General features: G+C 35.8%; 2 protein-coding genes across 3 annotated transcripts in view; one reads left to right on the top strand and one right to left on the bottom strand.

The window, feature by feature from the left end:
- aven (apoptosis, caspase activation inhibitor) overlaps positions 1-21,182 on the bottom strand; it is a 72,364-nt gene extending 51,182 nt beyond the window's left edge. Inside the window, exons 1-3 of one of the 2 annotated variants that reach the window (XM_015350750.2) lie at positions 20,920-21,182; positions 20,274-20,315; positions 17,574-17,748 (exon numbers count right to left, since the gene is read on the bottom strand). In XM_015350750.2, the coding sequence (XP_015206236.1) occupies positions 17,574-17,748; positions 20,274-20,315; positions 20,920-21,111 (409 nt within the window). In that variant the 5' untranslated portion in view covers positions 21,112-21,182. The remainder of the gene's footprint in view (positions 1-17,573; positions 17,749-20,273; positions 20,316-20,919) is intronic. The other variant, XM_015350751.2, reaches the window with a different exon arrangement.
- On the top strand, positions 174-24,936 carry chrm5b (cholinergic receptor, muscarinic 5b). The gene is made up of 2 exons (XM_006632443.3): positions 174-802; positions 22,154-24,936. The coding sequence occupies exon 2, from the start codon at positions 22,241-22,243 to the stop codon at positions 23,840-23,842; it is 1,602 nt and encodes a 533-aa protein (XP_006632506.1). The 5' UTR covers positions 174-802; positions 22,154-22,240; the 3' UTR covers positions 23,843-24,936.
- The last annotated feature ends 1,085 nt before the right edge of the window (positions 24,937-26,021 follow it).

The following is a 26,021-nucleotide window of genomic DNA, read 5'->3' as shown; positions in this document are numbered from 1 at the left end:
AATGGGCTCATTATGTATGAGAAGCGTCATCCTGTCAGATCACTGCCTGGTTTCAACAGCTCATATCAGCGGGTCTTCTCTCCCACCCACCCCACCTCCCCCCCCCCCCCCCCAACCCCACACACTTCTTGCCATGCCTGCTCACTGTCCCGAAACATGATGAGCCATTCTGCCCTATGGGAATTTCTCCTTCCAGTGAGAGAGCGCTACATCTGTGTCTGCTAGGAGCATCAGAAGGATACATGGCACTGTTCGACCAGCAGCTAGCAACTTCTGTGGAAAAACACTCCAGAATCCAGGAAAAGTTCTGATTGGTAAATTCTAGTGTGCCTGTTCTTTTTCACTGGACTTACGTTTATTCAAAGAAAAACAAAAAGGAAACGCTCCCCAAATCACATACAAGCACCTTTTTTCTCACCATTTTCTTCTGTCTCTCTCTGCACTGAGATGAATGTCAATCAATTTTTAAACAGCAGAGAATGCTTGAATTATACCGAATGAGCTGTTCGAGTGACACACTCTAACTGAAATATAAGCTCTTCTCAGGATGGTTTGAAGATTTTGATACATTTTGGAACTGGAATGCCGGCACAAGTGGGATTTTTGAAATTGGAATCTGAAGTAATTATTGTATACTGTTGTGTTTATTTTCTGGGATAACTGATTGACTAAAAGGTTTGAAAGTATAGCAGAAGAGTGAAAAACATTAAGGTACGGGAAGCCCCCACCTGAACATTCATCTACTTACTGAAAGGCATGCATCTCCACCAGAGCACCCAGCTTTCATTGAGAAACCTTAACTGTAAGTATGTTTCTTTATGCATGCTTTCATAATACCTGCAAGGTCCAGATTTGCACAGCAAACTGTATTTCACTTTAACTTCAGAATGGCACTTGGTATTTCTCAAATAATTCAGATGATACAAGTAAAACATTATACTGTATGTAACAAACTCTTTTAACAGACTTTAAACCATAAACAGTTTTGTAGTAGTATTTAATTATGGCTTAAAGTGTTCATTAATTAGACAGAGCACAAAAAGAAGTAACCAATCTTTTTTATGATGATAAATCACTTTAAAAGTAAACATTTTTATCCAGTCAAACACAATGACCACAAATACTAAATGTATAATTTTGGAGTAAAAGCTGCTAGGTCATAGTAGGTACAAAGAAACAAGAGCCTATAAAAATAAATCGCAATGAATGCATATTTTATAATGTTTCTATGAGGCAATTTGTGTTTCCGAACTGAAGATATTCGACGTTGGTTTTCCTCAACTTAAATAGTATTTATTCCCTTTAAAAAGAGGGTTCATTATTTGTTTTTCTGAAAATAACAGAACCAGCCATATATTTTAAAGGGTTGCACATTATGGAAGTAGTAGTTTTGCCGATTTAATAAACGTGTACTTTAAAGCATGGAGAAAAACAGAGAGGCTGTCAGTGTCAGTCACTCATTTTTGTCAACAGAAACGTATTACTGAACCTTAGATTGTCTGTCAAATTAGTGGCCTCCTTTATTTTCCGAAACATAAAGCTGAAGCAGCTTCTTTATCAATTCCTGAATATAAAATAAGAATTTATGTTGTAAAATCCCCCTTTGGCAAAAAATGAAGACTTTAAACAGCTGATAGACAACACTCTAGAAAACTGCAAGAGTGTAATAAGGGGTTCAGCAACATGACAAATTGCACATTTTCTTCGCATGACTTCTTTTTTTAAAGACATGTTGTATGGTGATGTGAACAAATGAACAAGGTAGCCACCTTAATCCACTGCTAACTCTTGATCAATTCCAAATACTTTGTGTCACTATACGGTAGATCACATACTGCATAGTAAAATACAGCTCTGCATGAAATAATATTGCATCATAAAGGATATTGTACTGCATATCAATTACAAAAATAAAATATTGTATATTTAAAATATTACATTTTTAAAGGGTCAAAATATAACATCTTACTTACAGCAACTGTGCTGTCATGAGAACCTTATCTGTCGAAACAGTTTTTCTCACTTTTCGTATTAGTCCAGTTCTCTTGACAATCTGTATTACCTTTATTGGAAAACCAACAGTAACAAAATAATGCAGTTCTACTAAATTTCAGTTTAATGCTGCTTCCCCCAAATGCTTTGTAATAAATTGTGTAACTTTTGATCACCGCTACACTTAGATGTTTGATTTATATTATTATTGTTGTTGTACATGTGTATACAGTACCACATCAATGTGAAAATCTAAATTCATTTAGATTCATTTTTGAAGAAATAATCCAAGTACTTCATCAGAGTACCAGACACTGGAGAAGAATATAATAAAGTTGTGTTAAAGTTAAAGCTGTGCAGATAAGTCAAGAAGAATATGGTGTTTGAACACAAACCCTGTATCCTCCTTCATCATTAAAAACATAAATATCTGTGGAAAAGAGAGAACACTACAGATTTCCATTGTTTCAAAACTGTAATGTTTTTTAATAACATGCTCTGTTTTGCTTAAACAGACATTGATTATTTTAATTATTTAATTAAAAACACTAAGATAAGGTACCATAAAATGCTAACATTTCTAAATTATAGAAGACAAGCAAACCCTCAGAAAAGAAGGGCAGTAATGCTGTCGCTACAAAGAAGGAGGAACATCAATAATCAAGTCTAAATTAAAATCAGCTTGTACTTAAGTAGTCAGATAAAATGAGTCACAAGATGAAGAAAACGGTAAACAGCTAAATAAAAAATAAAAATGGGACATCTAAATATTTTCTCCCCATTTTTGTCAGCTTGAGCAATGCACCTCATATGAAAATGTGCCTCCCCAGAATGTGAACAGTTGAAAAATGTGGTTTTCCATGCATCCTGCGTGTCAAGGGTTTGCCTAGCTGAGCAATATATTACACAACTGTACTTTGCATATTAAGATGACGTTCATAGGTTTTATGTACTGGTTCACCTCCCCACTGGGCCTTTTCTAATGTGCTTGTAAATTGACAGAGTTTCCCACATAGAGAGAGATAACTATTAAGTTGAATGCATGTTTGCAGTCTGTAGTTTTAAAACATGTCATAATGCTTAAGGCCATTGAATGTCACTTGACATCACCCTATTTTGTTGTTGACAATTTCTGAAGACTTTTACAGTCCACAAGGCATCTTTCTTGTATATTAGAACTCAATATAGTTAAGAACTACAGTTAATATAACAATCTAAAGCAATTAAAACTAAGATCTTGTGTTTTCTCCCAGTGTCAGTTCTCATGTGCTTGTGTAAAAATACAGATATTACAAAAACAGAAGACACAAGCCTAAAGAATTTAAATCATTATGTTATATATTGTGGCTTGATGATAGATTCGTTTCCACAGAAGTCAACAAATAAATTATATTATTACAATTTACTGGATTCTGTAACACATCTGTATTATATAAAAAGAAATGGGGACAATTTTGTGCACGCTAATTTAACAAGGACAAGCTTATCAAAAACTAAGCAACTTAAAAAATTTAGTTGTTGACCTAAATTGCAATTGATGCCCTGAAGCCCTTTTGGAAGAGAGCTTTAAATGTGTGTATGAGCATTTTACAGCATCCATATGCTACACACTGTAGACTTCTATGTGGATGTATTTTTGACTACTAGCAAATCACTGACAATGCCAAGGACATTATGAGAAAAAAGACAAAATATATTTTATGCATGTTATAACTCTTAATAATTAAGGCTCAAATATCTTAAATTTGCCTTGGTAGTTCCCTTATGTACAGGTTTTATTTAAAAACATGATGAGGATATTCTCGTTTGTGGCAAGCGAAAATGTTCATGCATTACAGGTTTTTGAGTTCATGGAGTTGTCTATGAAAACAATCATTTAAATATATTCCAAATTAATTTCATATCCAAAAAATGAGATGGTTTTACCATATTATTTGGACTGGATAATTATGATGATATTAATTAATATACGCACTGTATAAAAATCTCACCCTGCTTAACATGAGAAACTGTCCATTGCAAAACACTAATGCTACTCAGTGATCCTTTTAAAACCTCTGCAGAGCCTGCACCATTAATCTCCATACAATCTGGAAATCCAGATGCAGAACACTCTACAAATTAAGGTTTATTTGATTTTTTAACAAATCCTTTTTAATTTTCTTTTTTAAATTAGGAAATAAGAGCATTTAATACAGTTCCATCTGTAAAAAAAAAATGAAAACTATCCTCTCTTGCATTTAAGAGTAGTCACAACAATTGATAACTGTAGACATTCTTCTCTCGGGTTAATAAAGCCACAGCTCACTGAGTCTGCACAACAAAATGACAATTTTTAACAATCTTGATCTCTTGAGTCCACTAACATATGCTAATCAATGGAGAAATATGCTTATTGTATGTAGGTAGAGATTAATCCAGGGAACTTCTCCAAAGCTGCACTGACTCCACAGTATGACACAGTGATTAACCAGGCATGAAGCTGGACCACACTTTCCTCAACCTAGCCAGAGTCACAGGCACATGTAATTAACGTAGAATAGCTGCATGAATAAGGATGGGTAAAAAGGTATCGATGTGCGGGGGAAAAAAAATTGCTTGGAAAAAGCTCTTACAGTCCAGCTATGATTCCCTGGACTTAAATTCCATATAGTTTGAAACAAAAGAGCTTCCATTCAATGTGACTTGCTTTGTAAATATAAGAGGTTTGTTGCAGTTCCCCCAGAGACAACTTATTTTAATTAAAAAAAACTATATAAACAACTAAAGATCATTAAATCAAATATTTATTTAAAAGATTTACTTGTGCATGTGAAATTCACACAATGACTTACTGTATGTGTAAGGTCTTCAGACCTTACAGATCTTGACTTCTGTATAATTTGCAAGTTCATTTTGGTATCTTTCATTGAAAAAAAATTGCAAACGCATTAGCAACAGACCACACCGAGAGTAATAAACAGCAGAAGAAATAATACAGAAGTCTGAGCTCGATGACTTGAAATTACATCAATATGCCAATTTGGTTAGTTCCTGGTAACGGAAGAAAAGGTTTTTTATCCCCATGTCTGCTAGAATCTCAGCATGGTTTACTGTATTCTTTCACCACTATGGACGTCTTCCCCCAGAGAGTGCACAGCACACTTTCAGGCTTACCCCAGCTCTGAGCTGAAGAGCAGTACAGTACAGTAGAGCAGGAGGCACTGTACAGATATGCTCAATAAAACTTGTATCTTAACCTCAGATTAGGAAAATTCAGTGTATTGATTTACTTTGAGATTTTTTAACAGTTTAACAGTTCAGAAACAACATTATTATTCAACATTATTCAGAAAAGTCCTTGCCAACCCTAACATACAGGTACCGAAATAGAAAAGTCCTTTTTTCTTCAGCCGACAAACATCTCTTCTATTATTTTTTGTCTATTACTTTTTATTTTGCAAGTAAAGTGACATTTTAAAATTGTAAGTCTTCCTATGGTTACCTTGCTTCCTCACATTCAAGATACATATAATGAAATGTCATCAAGGACACCGCCATCTATTCAGATAGATAATCCTGGAAGGCGAGATAGCAGCTAGTTCCCCTGAATACTTTCAGCGCTGAGGAAAAGCACTAGCTGTCACCCCACTATATCATCCTAACAAACAGCTATCTTGTGAGGCAATTCAGAGACCCCTGAGGGGAGATCCCTAATTTTAATGGCTCGTCAGTCTATACTGGCCAGGTAAACTGTATAAAAAACACGTTCTTTCCACTTTATCAGGGTCTAAAACTCACTACACAATCTCTGCTATTAAGAACTGACTGGAAACAATCCAAAATACAGGGCTGAGCAGTAAGGGAAACCTTACTGGGACAGTTCACTGTCAAAAATAAATATGTGCCTTAACATGAAAATCAAGAAATTAAACAGCGAGTTAATGAACATTTGCATTTTCCCATTACTACATAGTTATGGTTCGGTTTTACACTACAACACGGGTAGTAGCAATACAGCAAAATAAGGTGCTTTCTTTTAATAAAAAAGTCACAGTTCTAGTTATGTATTTGTTGGGGGAAAAATTTAGGGTACAGCAATACAAAACAATGAGTCAGGGAATGAGCGCGTGAAAGCCTTGTCACACAGCTTACATATATGTAATGCATGATTAATTCAAAGAGTTTCTGGCATCAGCAGGCTGACTGAAATATAGGGCCAATTTTCCTAAACCTTTTCTTGGTAATTTGGTGCAGAAGAATGCTTTAAAAGTAGATTAATCTTCCTTCACAGCCCTTCAGCCCATAATTACAGAGGCACTTCTCTCCAGTAACATTCTGCATTCAAACCGGCACTATTTAGAGGCCAAAGTAGTTCTGCTAAAAAAAGAAAAGAAAACTCTTATATTCCTCATTCTTCAAAGTGGTGTTCTTGCTGAAATCGCTCTACCCACCAAAGCTGAAATATTAAGCAAAAAAAAGAACACTACAAGAGCAATAAAAAGGTCTTTTACTGCTAAAACTCCCTGATCTTTGCAGCTCAGTGAATACTGTTCCTATTAACACTCAAGTGCTCAAAACAGTTTCTAGGACAGACTTTTCACAGCAGAGATAACGTATGCCAAGCAGGCTAGGTCATCTATTTTTTTGCTGCCCTCAGCTGAATTATTAAATGAAATTCATCATTTGCATGATCAGTTGCTTTTGTCATAGGTTTCCAGCATATTCTTTTTCAAAGCAAAGGCAGGCCTGTAGTTGAACGGTTCCAGCTTCTGAGAGCCAGACACGCAGTCCATTCATTTAAAGATTTTACGTTATTTTAAAACAATTGGATAAAATTAGTGACAAGGTGCTACAGTAATTAGCATTGCTACCTCACAGCACTGGGGCCCTGGGTTCGATTTCGGGGGAGCTATCTACATGGAGATTGTATTTTCTCCTCGTGGTCTTGTGGGTTTCCTCTGGGTGCCCTCCCACAGTCCAAAGACATGCTGGTAGGTTTATTGGCTTTTTGGAAAATTGGCCCTGGTGTGCCCTGTGATGGACTGGTGTCCCCTCCAGAGGGTATCCTGCCTTACACACCTTGTTTGGCAGGATTGGCTCTGGCTCACCCACGAGCCTGTGCTGGATAAAATTTTAAAAAAGGACAGATTGATAAAATTAATACTACAAAATACATAAGGAAAAACAAAAAAAAATGCTACTGAACACCATTCTTTTACAATCAAACCTTTCAAAAAGACAAGATGATGCTAAAAATGACTACTAATTATAAATAAAAACAGTAAGTTAAAGTAAGTCTTTTTTGAAATCCTAAATTGTAGAACTGCTTTCAGTATTATCTTAAATTCATTTAAATTATTTAAAATGAATTAAAAAAAGCTTTTCAGCATTAATATTTTTAATATTTCTTAAAGAGATGTAGACCAACTGAATAAAATATTATTACAATATGTGCATTTAGAAGACTTTCTTTATATTATTACTAACACACAGCTGATTCCAGAGGAATTCAAAGAATGAAATACCTGTTTAATATCTTGCTCATGTTCTCAATTAATTTCTTCTGTCAAGTTGAGTTTTTTCTTGACAGCACAATTTTACTGAAACAGATCCATATAAACTAAATGAAATGAAGATGACTTCATGCAATAATGTTGAATTCATTAGAGCCTTTTGACTATTTTAATAGGCTACCAAACATTTAGGATATCGTTTTCTAAAATATTTAGGTTCCACTGTCAAGCAAGGAATGATTGAAAACACTTGGGTTTTAATATGTTATCTTGCATCTTTAATTAAATCCTTTGAAGTGACTTGAAGAATCAATTGGGATTGCTCTCTCGTCAGTCTTAGTATTTTGAATTATACCTCTGGAACACCTCATTAGGGACCTTTTTGGGAAGTTTTGACAAATATCCTCATGAAAAGTTTCTCCCCATTTTGTATGTGTGAGATTTCACAGCGTTGGGGACATAAACCCTAATAATAATAATAATAATAATAAAACATTTAATTTAAGTAATAAAATAGGTATGAAATGGAAGAAAATATTTTGAATGGTACAATATGTCAACAGTAACGAACTGAGCAGTGCTTTTGCTTTGTAGCTACGGCAAGGATGGGTCACAAGGGACAATTGTACTGTATGTATCAGTTCATAAACATCACATAATATTTAATATTTAATATTTCAGCAGCTGCTTAAAATAGTTAAAAAGTCAACTACATGAATTAAATACATTTGACCTGCATTAGCTCACACGCTAATAAAAAACAGAAATCCATAACCTAATGTTACTAACCGGCTGCATCTAACAACACTGGAAATGCTTTAATACCTGTAAGAAATGCAGTTAGAAAATACAATAGCAATTAAAGGTTATTAGTTCCACTCTCAGTATCTCAGAAACCTACTTTTCATGTCGCTGTTTTTTCCCCACAGGAGCCCTGGCCTAATTCCAACTCTATTACCACCCAGACCGTTTTCAAGCCTGGTCACATCACTCTGATTAACAGTTTATTATTTTCTGCACCTTCACAGACAATGGACAGCCATCACAGGAGTATCTTTCATAATAATTAAAGTTTTTTTTTCACCCTTTCATAACCCACGGCATTAAGGAAGCTATTCTCTTGGATATCTTTGTCAGAAAGGGACAATGTATACTGTAGGTGGGCACAAATTCCTGATTAATCCATATTTAAACATAACTTCACTCAAAAATGAACACACTCAACAGGAAGGAAAATTAAGTTTTCAGAATGAACAAGAATTTTGTTCATTTAAGAGCATACAATTCTTGATTGACATTTAAAGTTTCATTTTATCCCTTGTACATGGTTTCGCGAAAATGTTCAGTGAAATTGAGGGGAAATGTTGATTGTTGAAAACCTTTGGCGTAAAAAAAAACTCGATACAAAAATAAATTACAGTAAAAGCAAAGTAAAATTTAAAATTACACATAATTAAAGGACACATTTGAGCAGGTCAGCATATATAAAGGAAGTAAATATTAAAATCAATAGGAATTAATTCAAGCAGAAATGGTTCCCTTCAAAACAACAACATTAACCCTTTAAAGTATCTCAGTCCCAGAGGGCCTGAAAGAGAAACAAAACACATTGTAAAAGAAGCAGCAAAACAAGGTGGAAGTGTAGGTGCAGAGGCAGTGCAAGAAAAACGATTTCCATTCTATATATAGCTTGAAGAAATTATGGCTGCATCAGCTCTGGCAGTGTTAAGGTTTAAAAATCAATCTAGCCCTCAGAGGCATTCTTACCTTCACATTTCTTCCACTCTGATGTTGATTACAAATCACACGAGGGATGAGAAATGTCACTTTAATAAACTCAAGGGTCAACTTTTTTCCCCCACCAGTTCAAAATGTATCCTAATACATACCTCAGGCTAGAGCTGTTGCTTTTGCCAAATGACATAGACAAGAATAATAAACAATTTTTTTAAAAAATGTTTAATTGCTCAGCAAAAAGGAAGAAGTGTCATTCAGGGCCTTTCTACTATCCCAACGTCATATTGAAGGAAATAAAATGCTAGGAAGCCCCTGCACACTTGTGATATCTGACGACCAGGGTACTGAAAGCACAGAACAAAGATATGCAGTGTGATAATACATGACGACTGCTGCCAACTCAAACTACACTATATCCAGACAACTGAAAACTTTGTATTAAGTAGCAAACTGTTCTTTTTTCAGTGTGAGGAAGGTGGGTGGGATTCTATTAAAATATACACATACAAGAAATCTTAAACCAGCTGGAGAGCTGCCATGACACCCTGGAATTTTTTTAATTGAATCAAACGTTCACTTAATTGGTCTCTATTACCTTTTTCTTTACTCATCGGGATTATAAATTACTTCTAAAACCTGGTGGAATGCCATTCTCCTCACGGCATGTACTCTTGATGATCACTCGCATCAGGAGTACCACAGGATAAAAGTGCAATACATTGAATTTTGATATATGGTATTATCACGTCATATATTAAAGTGATATGATATAACTTTGCCACAATATAGTAAAACGTGCAAATTGAATTTAATATCCATGTTTGCACGCTTATGCAACCAGGGTGTTGTAGGTTTTTTATTTTCAATTATTTTTCATAATAATTTTGTTGGTTGCAAGGTCACATTAAAAATGGAAAAATGTCTGACATGTTTTCTGGCCTTACATCACAAAAACCTGCAATTTCAATAAGGGTGTGTAGACCTTTTTATATCCACTGTAACTGGAGCAACACCTCAAATTAAAAGACAGCCACAAGATCTTTTTTTAATCACTCGGTACTCTACAGAAGGACATGAAAGAAACTGATTTGCCAGACAAGAGAGAAAAGGAGCTCTTCACCAATGCAGCACCCAGGGTTTAAGGATTTCTTTGCTGACTCTAATCAAATGAAAAACTGCTTTCAATTAAAATTGTATTTTGACTTGATTGCAATAACCTAATCTAAGGAAAATCAATTTATAACCTCTTGCCAGTCAATCATTTTTAACTCCTACAAGTAAATCCATTTAAAATAATCAAATAACTATTTGTGTATAGTGATGTATAACAAATATAAGAAAATACATCCTCCTGTATGGACTTCTCACTAATGCTGAGGCACACTAGCATGTGCACTAAATTGCATATCGTTTTCAAGACTAGACTAAAAAAAAAACTTGTATAAGACAAGGTACTGTAGAACTGACTTAAGGATAAGAAAGTTCAATTGATGAAAAGTTTATCAAAAAGGATAAAGTGCTGAACTGCAGGTTAAAGGCTTCATCTTGCAAAATTCCTCATTAAAAATGGTTGGATTTTCGTTTTCAGACCATTTCTTTCTGGGCTGAAAACAAAAAGCTGAATGAGTCTCAAATGACTATGCAGGACAATGTACATTAATTCTTAAAATCCAAAGAGGAAAGACAAAAATTGCAGACTTAATTTTCTATAAAGGTCTTCAAAGTATCTGTTTATGTTACATGTAGGCGACAACCATATTTATGACAGACGGAGACAAGCACAAATCCTGGAAAACAACATGCAGGCTATACAAAATTGGATTTCCAGACAAATGGAGAAAAAATTAACTTCTTATACTACAGACATGATCATTTTTCACATCGTTCTTACTTTCACACACTGCAATTACTGTAGGTTTTCAATATTAAGTAACATCAGTAATTCATACTAGACTTCGGGAAGCTTTCATTACCTTTCTAAAGGATCAGTGAAGGAAAATATCATTTTTCACTGATCCCATTAGAGTTCCCTCACCATCCCTTTCCATCAAAGTCTAGCAGGATTCACCAGCCTTCATTACAGAGAGGCTATTATCACTAGCAGCACAGATTTAAGAGAAGAGGTGGCCACTGAGGACTGTGGTTGGGAGGCAGAAGACACTGGCATGTATACTATATTGTTAATAAACAAGGTAAAGACGCTTGTTGAGCTTTTTCGGCAAATGAAAAATGGAGAAAGATAACAGTGGTAAAATATTTTTACTTTATAACAGGCAACTCTTACTCAACGTGTTGAGAAGGGCAGACACTGTGTTTACATCACTAAATAGTTTCCATTTGCTTTATTACCATAAATGGCTCAGAAAATCTACCCAGCCAAGCAACCGCTAAATTTAATGATTGCAAGAATATAATGAGATCCTAACAGTATTTAATTATGAATTGAATAATGTGAAGAAATCCTTAGAGGGATTTTGAAGAGTAAATAGTACAGGAAAAGAAAAATGCATACAAATTCAAAAACCACTGGGATCTCAAAGGCTGGGTAAAAGCTCAATTTATTCAAATCAATTACACTAATCAACTGATTTTCAGTGAGGGCAACATGGTACTGTAGCACTGTGTGTTTGCCCCGAGATGGACTGGTGTCCTGTCGAGGGTGTGTTCCTCCTTGTGCCCGTTGCTTACCGGGGAGCCTTGTGATGCTAAATTGGATAAAGAGGTTAAAAAATGGATTGATGGATGGAGTTGATTCCAATAGCTTACATGCCCATAAATACAATGGCAAAAGAGTGTCTTCCATTATTTCTAGGTCAGAAATGGTAGTACACCTCTCTGGTGAGGTGCATACTGCCTACTCTTTGCCGAGGGTGGAAGTATTGCAATTGGAAACTGGTTATAGCAGTTGGTCCAAGACTTTTTTTTTATCTAGACACCTAGAATACCTCTACCACATGCCAGAGGACAAGCAAAGTGAAACTGAAATCCTCGATTGTTTTTAATTAATAAGGCTTTAGGATCTGTTGTACGTCTTTACACTGTGATTTTCTTAGGTGAAGAACCATATTAGTAGGTGTAGTTATCAATATATCCAAAAGGAGTTTGGCTGGTCTATACTATCTAAATAGCACAGCACAGAAGAGCACATCCCCTATGTCCCTTGTGCAAAACTGTCTAAATAGAGTAATGCCCAGAATTACTTAAATGGTTAAAACGGTATTTAATAAGTTGTTGCTACATTTCATCGGTACCATTCATGCAAAAGCCTCCCACTTGTGAAGATAGCTAAAACTGCTATCAAGTAAGAGTCTATCTAATCTGTTTTCCTGAGACATCGGAGGTTTGGCTTAGGGCAGCAACAGTATGTAGGTCTTCTAAGCTCTTTCTATTTAGAGGATTTCTATTTCGAAATCTTGTAGCTGTAACTACTGTGCAAACCACCTTTAATGAAATGGACTTGCCTGAACTCAAACAGCTCACTGGCAAAGGGCCCCAGGAGAATTAATGTTGTTCCTAGCAACATCTCAGACACCACCCAAATCCCCCCTGCCTTCACCCAGCAGAAAACCGAATGCTATTTTTAATTTTTGTAGTGAGGAGCCAAAACTTCAGTATCTTCACGCTATCTTCCCTGCTCAGCCATAGCCTCTGATTCATCTGTCTTCCTAGAGGCCTCTCACTCCCAGCACCACATCTCCTTCAGGCACACAGCCCCTTCCGCACGAATCTGTCTGCACTGGAAAAGGCAGATGCTCACCTACTACAGCCAACAACTGGATATAAAAAGAACTGGCTGGTTAATAAAATAAGGAGGTTACTTTTCATAGTCAGAGAATAAGAGTGAGAGTCAACAATATCAATATTTTGTAATGAAGACGATTAGGGAAATGAGAAAATAATGTAAGCAAAAACGACTCTAGGGAAAATATCCTTATTTACTGTGAAATTCAATCTTCTTAAAGGCTTTAATATTTTTTATGTATTTAAAGAAGCAAAGCATTGAGATTCACAAATAAATTACACAGCTGGGTCCAGAACACACTATCACAGTAATCATAAAGCTGGTATTAGATACATTACATCTCATTTAATTGCATTAATAAAGCTATGCTTTAATTGTTAAGGGATTCTGTTTCATAATATTTATCTAAAATTGCTTCTAGCACATATTAAATACACATATTAGAGATGGGCAGCTGATCAAGAAGCATGATGTCATCTAACAAGAAAGACATTCTATATATATACAGCTTGTGCCAGCTTTACGTTGTTGGAATAACAGCAGGAAGTTTCAAGAGCAAAAAAAGATTAAGCACAGTCACAGACAGTACATTTTAAAATTAATAATAATAACATCACTTTATTAACCCTTTACAATTTCTTGCATTAGGAATTGTCTTTTCGCATACCCCAGCTTGCTCTCCATGAGACACACAGACACACAGACAGGGAGAGAGAAGCCTGGGGTCAGAGCGCAGGGTCACCCCTGGAGCAGTTGGGGTTAAGGGTCTTGCTCAGGGGCCCAACGGAGTAGGATTCCTCTGCCGGCTGTGGGATTTGAACCGGCAACCTTCCAGCCACAGAGCCACTTCTCCGCCCAATTACTTCAAAAGTATATGTCCGTGCTGTGAGATAAATGTTACCTACTCTAATAAGCATATTTTTTTATTTAATTGTAGAGGTGCCTTACTATAAAGCCATGAATATTGCGCCCCTTGTAATTGAGAACAACAAATATATGGCTGCATATTAAATATCAATGAAAAGATAAAGGTGAGCTAAACTTTGTATACTGTACATTAAATTGCAATTATAGATTAAAAGATAATACCGTCCATTGAAGTTATTCACAATCAAATCAACGAATCAAATTTGTATGTACTATCCTGAACAACAGCTTGCTATCCTTAGCATGAAAAACATCTAACTACAGCAGACCTAATCTGTAAAAGTAAATCAGTATACAGAACCCTGGGAACTTTCATGTATTTGAAATGTTCATGATGCCATGAAAATTTGGTATTTTCATGTTTTATCATTGAATAAACTGCAAATCTCAAATAAATGTGGTGAGTGAGTTATGGATATCTAATTTCTGTTGAAATCTGTTGGTTCAGGGCTAATGTTCAGGACTCCCAAGCCAAATTTCCAAACTCCTGACATATTCTGATCCTAACAAAGTATTACCAGAACAACTGTTTCTCGTCAGCTTTTCAGCTAACACACCTAATCTACTAAAGTGTTCTACAATCCTTCCTAAATCAACCCTAAAGAAACAGCAGAAAAAAATAACTCTTTTAAGATACTGTTTTAAGTGGCAAAATTAATAAATGCAGTTGGAGATATAGTATTTGTGCAGCACAGAGCTATCCCACAACAGAAGAAGCAAGTTTAACTTAATGGCACTCCCTTGTTTTTCAAAGGGAACAACCACACTGCTAATATAGGCATGTGCTGATTTGTTTCTAGTTTACCCTTAAAAAGCAATGGAGCAATTTACCAGTAGCTCCTGAAATGTACCACCTTTGCAATGCTGCAGCTTCTGTATTAGCACAACATAAGCCAATTTATATCGGCATCATACACTGAACACACCTTAATATACATGTTTGCAGTACAAACATTTTTGAGCCTCTCTTTGTCAGTGACCTTCCTTCTGTTGTCTTCAAAGCACCACAAACTGAACAGCCATCACAACTTTTCATTATACACACCTATATTTATGTCAGAAATATTTTCCCGCCTTTAACACTGTAGGATAATGAAATGACATGTATTATGGCCAAACTCAAACTCCAAAAATCTTATATTTCACGAGTACAATTCCCTTGAAAAATGCACAGCCATTTTAAGAGACAAATACCTCTATAGCTATAGAAAATTCCTTGTCTCACTCTGAAATTTCTAATGCAGCAGTTCTCCAAATTGGTTTAACATTTTCTCACAAAATCCATGCTGCTAAATTGTGAGAAAAAAATATTGAAATAAAAGAAAAGCTAAGCAAACTACTGTATGTGAGTTTAAATTTTAAAGTAAGGAAACATAGAATGAATAAATAATTATTTTCTCTTTTTTGAATGATGGATGCTTTAGCTAAAAAAAACTGAAAACTTATTTTAATTTTCAGGTATTCATATCTTTCCTAAAGATGTCTTAAAGTAAAAGCAGAAAAATTATACTGATATTATCACAGTACAGTATTGCTATGCAAGTTAGATTCTGGTAAAATCACATTTTGACTCTAGATGGTGCTCTTCAGACATTAAAGTAAACCCTCATATTTCTTGTGGCAGTACTATAACAAACTCAGGACAACAGCCTAAGCCCTTTCAGTATGGTAAAATTATCAAGTTGGTCACCATCACAAAATATCAATATGCAACCAACTTACATTGAGTACAAAACTCACACTGAACATATCACAGATTTCTAACTCTGATTCTTCCCATATCACAAAAGTTTAGAATGACTTATTTTGCCCCTCAACAGAGAGAAAAATTTAGTACATGCATGCATACTAATGTTAAAATACTTGTACAATGCCAAAAAACACAGATCAACTGATTTCTATTCTGTAGAACCTCATTACATTATTTTAATAGCATCCAGTTTCTAGTGTACATCATAAACACATTTCACTATAACCCAATAAATTGGAACCGTTGAAGCAAAGTCCAGGTCTAAATAAACAGTTTCTAATTTTTTCACTCTCATCAAAGGGTAACAGATTTTTTAATTGAAAAGGGTCTCCATCACATTAAGAAAGCACAACCAGAAATTTTCAGAAATTTAAAAAAACACTGTAATCAAACAAAGGTTCATGCAACACAGTGAAACAGAAAAGCAGTCCCTAAATGACATTGCAATGTTTCTATTATTTGTCTTTGTCAAAACACCTAGTGAATTTGTTTGCCCTGCAAATTATGCAAAATACTCTATAGTAACTATTTAAAAAGAGGGAAGATTGATAAAGGATTGTATATTTTTCTATATTTTGAGTGCAGTCCAATTGGTAGAAATTTCAGTGTTTATAGTCTCACAAAAAATACTCCTCAAAAGCTGCCTTTAATCGGATCAGCAGTTCTCTCTGCTCCGAGCTGGCTGATTTTACTCACGAGTCAAACTGAAGCACACTGTGACCCTATTTCCATCTGAGAATGTCGGAAGCTGTCACTTCCTTTCTCCTACAGCTGCTTCTCAATGAAATTTTGACCGCAGGGCAGCTGTCAGCTACTATTCCCTGGCCCATTTTAAATTCCACACTAATGGGATCTTCTGTTGATCATCTCAACAATGGCTACTTATTAAAGATGTTGCTTTTATGCCTTTGTTCTCCCTTATTAAAATTACTCATCTATTCAAGTAATATATTTGTCGCCTCATATAGTCTGACCTCTCCCTACACTTCTAAAACAACACCACAGTTATATGTCTAAAAAATGGGTCACAGCATGTCTCCTTCTCTAAAGCTTCACTGAAACTACACGGATAAAGTCTTCCTGCCCAGGGTTTTAGATGTGGTGCAGCTCTCTCAAAACCTGCAAATCCTTGCATAACCTTGTGAGCCTATTGAGGTCTTTGAGTGATTTTAGACTTTGCACTCTGGCAAAAAGCAAAGCAGAATCCAACCGAGGGTTCAGCCTGCTAAGCTGACAACTGCACCATTAAGGCAGGGGAAGTCCCACTTACAAATAGATAAGCGAGATGATTTCTTGTCAGCATGACAAGGATAAGACGCAATTTCTGATGACGCATTTTGTGTTAGGCCGTCATGAAAATAGCCACCACACTTAAAAGTCCAAGGTGGATCGTTCAAATATATAAAACAGCACAACAGTTAAATTGATGGTTGTCTTTAACTATAAAGCACAGAATCAATCTCAGTTTATTGCTTCTGCATTAAGAGAGCTATATTTTTCGCAACTATTAATAATAATAATAATAATAAGACCATTAAGGAACCCATTTCACAATAATAATTTTAAAAAGTACTCCTAATTCTTTATGTGAACGGATTCATGATGGAAAGGAAGATGCACTAAATGCGATTTCTCTTTTATCCACCGGTACAAACACCTTCCTCCACATACTCTATGTAGAATCCTAGCTAAATAGTCATCTTCTTCGCAGCACACATTCTGCTGTTCCAAATTGCATTTAATGTATAGATAATATTAAAATTTGTGACAAAAATGCATCTATTAGGGAAAGCCCAGTTCTAACACAATACAAGCTGTAGACTGGTTATGTCGCCTATTGAAAACCACACAACACATTTCCTATTATATATGGAGCATTGTAATGCTGGTTTTAGCTTGCTCTATGTTAGAGACAAAAACATGATCTAACCTGCAGAGCTGAGGAGGACATGGAAATCTTCTCCTCGCTTGGTTTGATTGCCTTCACAAAGCTCCTCCTTTTCTGCAGCCTCATAGCGATCCCAGTTTGACTCCAGCTTCCTTCTGGAAAAGATGTCAGGGCCATCCTCTTCATGATCTTCCTTGTTATCCACCTCATCTTCAGCCTTTTCAATTATGAAAATGGAAAGCCAGTACTTTAGAAAGGAAGGGGTCAGAATAACACAGCACGTAACAGTCAAAACTGGTGAAAAGACGCGAGTTTGGGAAGAAATTAAGGAAAATTCAAAGAATCATATGACACAAAAGGAAAATAATAATTTGGAATTACGACAACTTTATTATTAATAATCAAATCAGAAACTTTTCGTAAGAGCAATATTTGCTTACATACCTATTATAATGTCTAGTTTGAATATTGTGAATAAAGCCATATGCCAATATTAGAAAACAGCTTCACAAAAAAAGGCCTTAAATTCTACTGAAAGTAATGTCTGGTTTCCCTTACATTTTGCCCTTGAAAACTTAATGGAAATTAGGTTTGTAATTTTACTGTGAAAGTCAAAGGCTACAACTATGTGTGGCCACTTTTCTGCACATGCTGTGCACCAGGTTGCAGATGCTGTCTTGTGTGATTCTGTCCAATTCCTTACCTAGACCCGCGATACACATCATCCCAACCAGACTATCCAATGTTTAGAAAGCAGGGCATCAACAGAATAACTGTCACTGTCACAAGACTTATTATATGGGTATAATGAAAATGTGCATTGTCCTGCTGCTATGTTGTTACATAGGATGAGTCTGCAGGAAGGGCAGAAAGTGGGGTTCCAGAACTAGATTAGTAAAACTGTCCAGACAGGCTGCCATCTATCAGAAGAATGTGGACTACAATCATCAAACACACTTGGACCTCAATTGGTCTATACGCAGACCTCCTTGTAAATATGCAGCTCGGGAGGTCTGAATACAAGACATTCACAATGGACAAAAGAAATAGTGATAGAATAATGAATAATAAAAGAATAATGATCAAAGAGTCTTTATTCAGCAAAAATCTTCTTCCACATACCAACAATCCATTTACTTCTCTAAAACAACCCAACACCAACTAACACCATGTGTCCCTTTACTTCCCAAATAATCTTATTTACTTATCCCTATTTGAGAATCTGACTCCCAGCCCTGCACCATTTAACTAATTAGATAAACCATGCACCTCATATGAACCCCACACAAGCTATTTTACTTACTGACGACCATAATCCTTTATTTATCTACTTCTGGATTGTGAGGACTATTTAAAGTGTCTGACTCGTTTTTAAACTTATGGATGCATGCTTTTTATGTGTTAATGGATTCATGTTGTGCTAAATGTATTATATATTGCATTGTGTTTTTTGCCTGCCTGCAAAGCAAATTTCCCATCTGAGACAATAAAAGAAAGTATAGACAGACAACTGACCTTGGATTCAACGACCTCTAGTGGTAAGAAGCTGTAACTACCATTCCCTGTACAACTGGCCTGCCACAAGGACTTTGTTCCACTGCTGACAAGTGGATCTAAGATTAGTTAGTCAAGTCAACAACATGTATTTGACATGAAGGTGTCATCTTGATAACCGATGCATATTTTTGTATTTTACTACTTGATTTTCACCATGCTTAACACTAAACACTTAAATCACTTATACCGGCTAAACTCTCTCATTAACGTACAATTTTAATGCTTATGTAACCATGACAAATTACTTGAATGTTTCACAGTCAATAGAAATGACAAAAAAAACATTTAATCAACATCCAAAACTTGTACATCGTATTCTTCTAAAAACATACAGTACATGCATGAAAAGAGTGCTAAGATATTTTTGATGCTCTTTCTACGTTCTATAGATATGTCTTAACTTCTGTAATGCCTTCTTTAACTAATTTGGTTCTTACTATAAAACAACTGTTTGTTTACATTTATTAGGCTTAAGTTATTATATTTATTCATTACATTTATTTACATTTATTAGGTTTAATAAATGCATTTTAAATTGATACAACTGTAGCGCAGTTGAAAAGTTTTTTTTTTAGTTTTTTTCTTGTAAAGATAAAGGTAAAAATATTTAGGAGGTAGATGGATATTAAGAGACACACAGATGATTCTGTGAGGCACTACCGTATTAAGTAACTCAAGGCAGCAACTATGCAGTAGCAGCCCCATTACAAATCAGGTGGAGTAGTGAGAAATTGCTTTAGCAATGACTTGAAATAAAGGATTAGGGAGGCCAGGCTGTATGAGTTCAAAGTGACCAGAAAAACAGTTAACACTTTTACACTTATTGTCAGGACCCTGGTTTAATGTTTTAGCTGACAGACAGACACTCCTATAGCACACTAGTCACCAGGGCATGAACATTCTGCTCCAAAGGAAATACAATCACCTACTGGCCCTCTGACACCACTTGATTCAGCAAGTGGATCTTCCTTGGTGGTCTACCATCCCAGTGCTGAACAGGCCCAACACTGCTTAGCTTCTGATATCTGACAAGATTAGTCTACGTGTTGAATACGTGGCTATTGAGGTAGAAATAGATGGCTGGCACCTGCACCATATTGTGAGTGAAAGAACTCCTTTCAACCCATCCCCTTTCCACCACAATCCAGTGAAGCCCAACAAAAGTCAAATTGAGCATAAGCTTACATTTTGAGGTCCTGTCCTTGTTTTGCCTTCAGAAAACTTATACTAGAAAAAAAAAGGTAAAAAAGAAGTGCATTTCAGAATAAAGCTAACCCTCCCTTTGACTCATGAATCAAACAAAAAATGAAAATCTAGACAATCAGACATTATGTAGACCTGAGGCCATGCCTTTTGTCAAAGAATGTTTGAAAACAGTATTCTGAATTTTTGTCAAGAAGAATAGTTCAGGATATATAGCAGTTCAACAGAGGATTCGATTCCTTCACGCAATGCAGCTGGAGAGGCTCTTTAGTATCTCTGCAGCTCTCTGCAGCTGTGTTTTTACTGCCATAACCACCCCCAAAGCTGTTTAGCATGCAGTGCAATTGAGCATACTGTCTTGCATGTGTTGAAATAAGTACACTATTATGTAAAGAAAGGACAGAAACAATCCTAATAAGTATAGCTTTGTTTGGAAAGAAATATAACCTATTATTTAGGTTTATAGTCTTCAGTATCAAACTATTAAGTCAACAGTTTTCACGACTTTTCTTCGGAACATTTAAAATAGAGTGCCTTAGGTTCTAAGAAAACATAACTGTAGAAACCTAAATACTATAGTAAAAAAAAGTGCAACAGCTTTAACTTTTCAATAAGCAACAATTCTTACCCTGTCGCACCGTGGAGGTCCTGAGCGTCCTCTGCCACGATGATGATCCCTTCTTCCCCTGCCACGGTGGGGTCCACCCCTACCTCGACCCCGATGTTCAGTGGGGGTGCCGGTTCCACTTTCACTGCCTCCGCCACTGTGTCCACCTCTCCTCCAGCCGCCGCCTCCTCTGTGCCTTGATCTCTGCTCCATCACTACATTCGCGTTCCCCAGCGCGTCTACCGGACCACATTAAGTGATACGCTGTTACAACGTGTTTCGAGTTACACAAAATGTCATCCGTCAGACAACAAGGATGCTTGCTTTTTTATTCCAGGAGGTCTGATTACATTTGGTTCCCACTACGGTTCGATAATAGCAAGACAATGTCCTTAAAGAGTATTAACTGTTGCAGTGAAATACACAAACTAATGTATAATATATTTATAATTATAATTGATCATATATACATTTATAATGTATATGACTGAAAAACGTTTTCTCCAAATAAAATAGACTGTATGTACTGTATGTATTGTTGTTGTTGTTGGTGGTGGTTGGTGGTGGTGGTGATGATGATGATGATGATAACGATGACAAAAAGCCCATTTGTATTTTTTTTTAATTTTCTATTCTTTTTATTTATTTTTTATTTAAAATTACATTCTAAAATATTAAATTAAAGGTATATTTTATTTAATTTGATTTGCTTTTTATTTATCATGTACATATATACTGTACAGGATATAGGTACTGGAACCTGCATTATTGTGCTCACTTTGTTTAATAATATTATCTATAATATTGCACTATTACAGTTTTTTTAACTGTTTGAAATATGTTGTGTGGGAAGTAAGGTGACTTTTATTCTTAGGTTACGTTTTCTTAAATCCTTTCAAAAATCTTGTGCTGTCGCAATATTGATGTACTGTAACAATATTCTGAAGACATTCACAGAACAACAAAACAGGTCAAAGCTTAAGATTAGGGGAACACATAAAATTAATAAAGAAGGATTTTTATTACACGAGTCTTGAAGGGGTCAAAAAGCTTATCATCAAGCTGTCACAATTATTTCTGTAGCAAAATGTAAACTAGCCTTATTCATTGTAAAAACATTTTCTACAAATGAGTGCAACCAAGATGTGCTATGTATTCTTTTAAAGTAAAATGAATTTACAACACTTTGCATTTCTTTTGGTTTGGGGTGATCCTTGAATTTAACAGTTGTTTTTGTTTATTCTCATTTTCAAAGGGGATGTGCATTCAGAGCGCCATTGAAAACTCCATTGACTCCACTCTGTAGATACGTTACTCTAAGCTGGAAGCACTGAGAACCATTATGGAAGTAGAACAGCTGAAGAACTCAACAGCTAACAACAGTAATACGTCCAATGTTCAAAACCTCAGTGGTCACAGTCTTTGGGAAGTCATCACTATAGCAACTGTTTCAGCCATTGTGAGTCTGATAACAATTATTGGTAACATTCTTGTTATGGTATCGTTCAAAGTAAACAGCCAGCTGAAGACAGTTAATAATTATTATTTATTAAGCCTGGCTTTTGCAGACCTTATTATTGGAGTATTTTCAATGAATCTATATACCTCTTACATACTGATGGGATACTGGTCTCTTGGAAGTCTAGCGTGTGACCTCTGGTTAGCACTCGACTATGTTGCTAGCAATGCATCTGTAATGAATTTGCTAGTCATTAGTTTTGACAGATATTTCTCTATTACGAGACCACTGACTTACAGAGCCAAACGTACCCCGAAACGGGCTGGCATCATGATCGGCCTAGCTTGGTTGGTGTCTTTCATTCTTTGGGCACCTGCAATTTTGTGCTGGCAGTACTTTGTTGGAGAAAGAACAGTCCCTTCAGACGAATGCCAGATTCAATTCTTCTCTGTACCTGTAATCACTTTTGGAACAGCCATTGCTGCTTTCTACATTCCAGTTTCCATTATGACCATACTGTACTGCCGTATCTACAAGGAGACTGAGAGACGCACCAAGGACTTGGCGGAACTCCAAGGTCTGAACTCTACATGTGATCCCAAGACCATTAAACCCCAGAAGACTACCATCAAATCCTGCTTTAGTTGTAAACAACCTGCCAATGTCAACAGGGAAAGAAGCCAAGCCTCGTGGTCATCTTCGAGCAGAAGCAACATTACGAAGACCACACTTGTGTCAAATGCCAGTGACGAGTGGTCCAAAACTGACCAGGTAACCTCCTTTAACAGCTATGCATCATCAGAGGATGACGAAAAACCTGTAACTACAGGAATCTTCCAGACAGCTTACAAAAACCAGGGCACTGACCAGAAAGAATCCTCCAGCAGAGCAGAGAGTGAGCAAGCCTTCATGGATGAGCAGCTGAGCAATTACGAAGAAAGCAGTTATTTTTCTACCCCTGCCAAACACAGCTTACAAAAAACCAAGAAATGTGTCTCCTACAAATTCAAGGCAGTCCCTAAAGATGGTTGTCTCCCACAAAGCAAGAATGGGGGATCCAAGTTGGTGGCGTCATCTTGCTCCTCAGCAGAATCTGTGGGAGCTTCCTCCACCAACAAGACGATGGACCCCAATCTGAAGAATCAGATCACCAAGAGGAAGCGTATGGTCCTTATCAAGGAAAAGAAGGCCGCACAGACACTGAGTGCTATTCTCTTGGCCTTCATTCTCACCTGGACACCCTACAACATTATGGTGCTAATTTCCACTTTTTGTTCACAATGCATTCCTGTGTCCCTCTGGCACCTTGGATACTGGCTCTGTTATGTCAACAGCACTGTCAACCCCATGTGCTATGCCTTGTGCAACAAGACATTTCAAAAGACCTTCAAAATGTTGCTCTTTTGTCAGTGGAAAAAGAAAAGGGCAGAGGAAAAGCTGTACTGGTATGGACAGAATCCTGGAATGAACACCAAAATGACATGAGAATTTAAAAGGAATAGCTTTTGCTGTGAAATAATGTTAAACTATCCTTGGAATTTTCCATCAAGAATTGTGACAACTTTGAATATAATTTTTCTTGTTTTCTCCATAATATATTCAGTTCAGAAATGAATATGTTATGCTCATCAGATATGCCCACCATATGTTTCTGTGCTTCTGGCACATTTTGTAAAGATAACCGTTACATTCAGATATCTCAGATATCTCTTAGAACTAATGATTTTGGCCAGCTACCATTTCTAGGACAATTAGAAGTGTCTCTGGAGAATGTTCACTGTCATTTAGTATGCCTTGACTCACAACTGTTTAGACACAAGGTAAAAGGAACCAAAAGGCATTGATATTGTTCTTCTTCTAAAAAAAAAGATTAAAACAGGAAAACATTATAGGAGGTAATACTTGGATTATAAAATTATTCCACTGTTTTACATATAGAACATACTTAAATATACATAAAGATTTATATGTTGTTCTCTAAACATAAAGCTTTTTAAAAGCATACACATACTGAATTCAAGCTCTTTTTTGGAACAAAAATATTGAACTGCAGGACAAGTACTACTACACTGTAATTCTAATTGTAATTCATTTATTTCTGGAAAATGAAAAGTATAAGTGCATCCCCCCAGACAAATCTATTTTTATTTTTGTAAATGTTTTTTAAAAGAAGCCTTATTTAAAGTTAATAATTTCTGATGTGTCAATGATATTTTGTTTTTCTCTATTTTAAAGGGCTAACTGTTAGTTTTCATGTTTGATGGTACGTTGAATCATAAGATGTTGCTCTGCCTTATTGTAAATGTTGAGTGCAGTTTTATCTAATAGTTGTGTGTCAGTGCCACCTAGGCTTCATTTTCTTATTCAGAACAACAGTACACTTGTCCATAAAATCTTGTTGCAATAGTGCTATTTTAAAGTAATGCTTTTAAGCCCACCTATTTCACATGTAAAGTTATGTGGTGTTCCAAGAAAAACTGAACTGAAATAATGCTTGCTAATTATGACAGAAAAAAAAACACAGGAACCCAATAAATATTGTAAACCAATTCTTAATTGTATTTTTGTCCAATTTGTTTGATTTGGTGGACCAACAAATTCACTTTTGTACTTGGAAACATCCTTTTCCCTTCGTGTGTTTTCTCTCACAGGTATCACCCTGTGTTTAATAAGAAGAATGGGACAGATTATAACAAAACCTCATGCTAGAGGTTGAGGTACTGTACAGTAGAAAAACACAAGGCCAATTATATCTGTCAAGCCCTTTTGTACTCTCCTACAAGAAAAGGATATAGGACTTTTATAGAATCTTTCCAATGGAGAAAATGGAATTGTTATCTTGTTCAGCCATTAAAATTTGAAGTTTTCTATACTTTATTGCCAGATTGTAGGTACTGCATATCTTACCCGATGGGGCTAAAACTTTTTTCTACTGATAACTTGTGATGTTTGTTTATGGAAAAGATGAATTCTCGCTATGCTGGGCTCTTAAAAAAAATGTTTCAACCTAAAAAAACACAGAATGATTATTCTAGTGTGCCTGCCAAAATTGGCATACCATTATCATATTTTGAAATTCATATTTTCCAAGCACATCACAAAGTTTTTTCAGTGTTAGAAATGGAAATTTGTGTGACAACACATTTTTTTTCCAGATGTGTTTTAAACATAATATTGTTGTGTATGTGTTTTGGGCTTATATTTGGAAACAATTAAAATAGTTAAGGGAAAAAACATCATACAGTCTTTTACTAAATTAAATTAAATGGAAAAAGAAGCCTTTCTATAAGTTCAGTGCAAGCTTTGAACCAGGAATAAGTCAAGAAAGTCCGGATATGCTTTTATCGTGATCCATAAATGACCTATTTTCAGAGAAAATACTGAATAAATAAAACATCAATTACTAGTGCACTGAGTGGAAAGAAATTACTAGATGCTTGCCTTTATCTTCCTATCAGGTATGGGTTTGAAATGGCCTACTCAAATATTGCACATGACATGCCACAGATAGGATTTCCAAGTACTTCAGTTATTCAAGATGACACTGAAGTTTTAGCACATAAGGCAAAACGTTACAGTTCTACATTATTTATGAATCAGATGAGGATAAACCTACAATAAAATCCTTATTTGATATGCTTTTAAGCAACAATGGAAAATAATT

Source organism: Lepisosteus oculatus, chromosome 8 (assembly GCF_040954835.1).
Source record: "Lepisosteus oculatus isolate fLepOcu1 chromosome 8, fLepOcu1.hap2, whole genome shotgun sequence".
In the NCBI taxonomy this organism is placed as follows: Eukaryota; Metazoa; Chordata; class Actinopteri; order Semionotiformes; family Lepisosteidae; genus Lepisosteus; species Lepisosteus oculatus.
This window is presented reverse-complemented; position numbering and strand designations above follow the sequence as displayed.

Excerpts from the sequence above, each read along its gene's own strand:
- chrm5b (XM_006632443.3), top strand. The coding sequence starts at position 22,241 with ATGGAAGTAGAACAGCTGAAGAACTCAACAGCTAACAACAGTAATACG.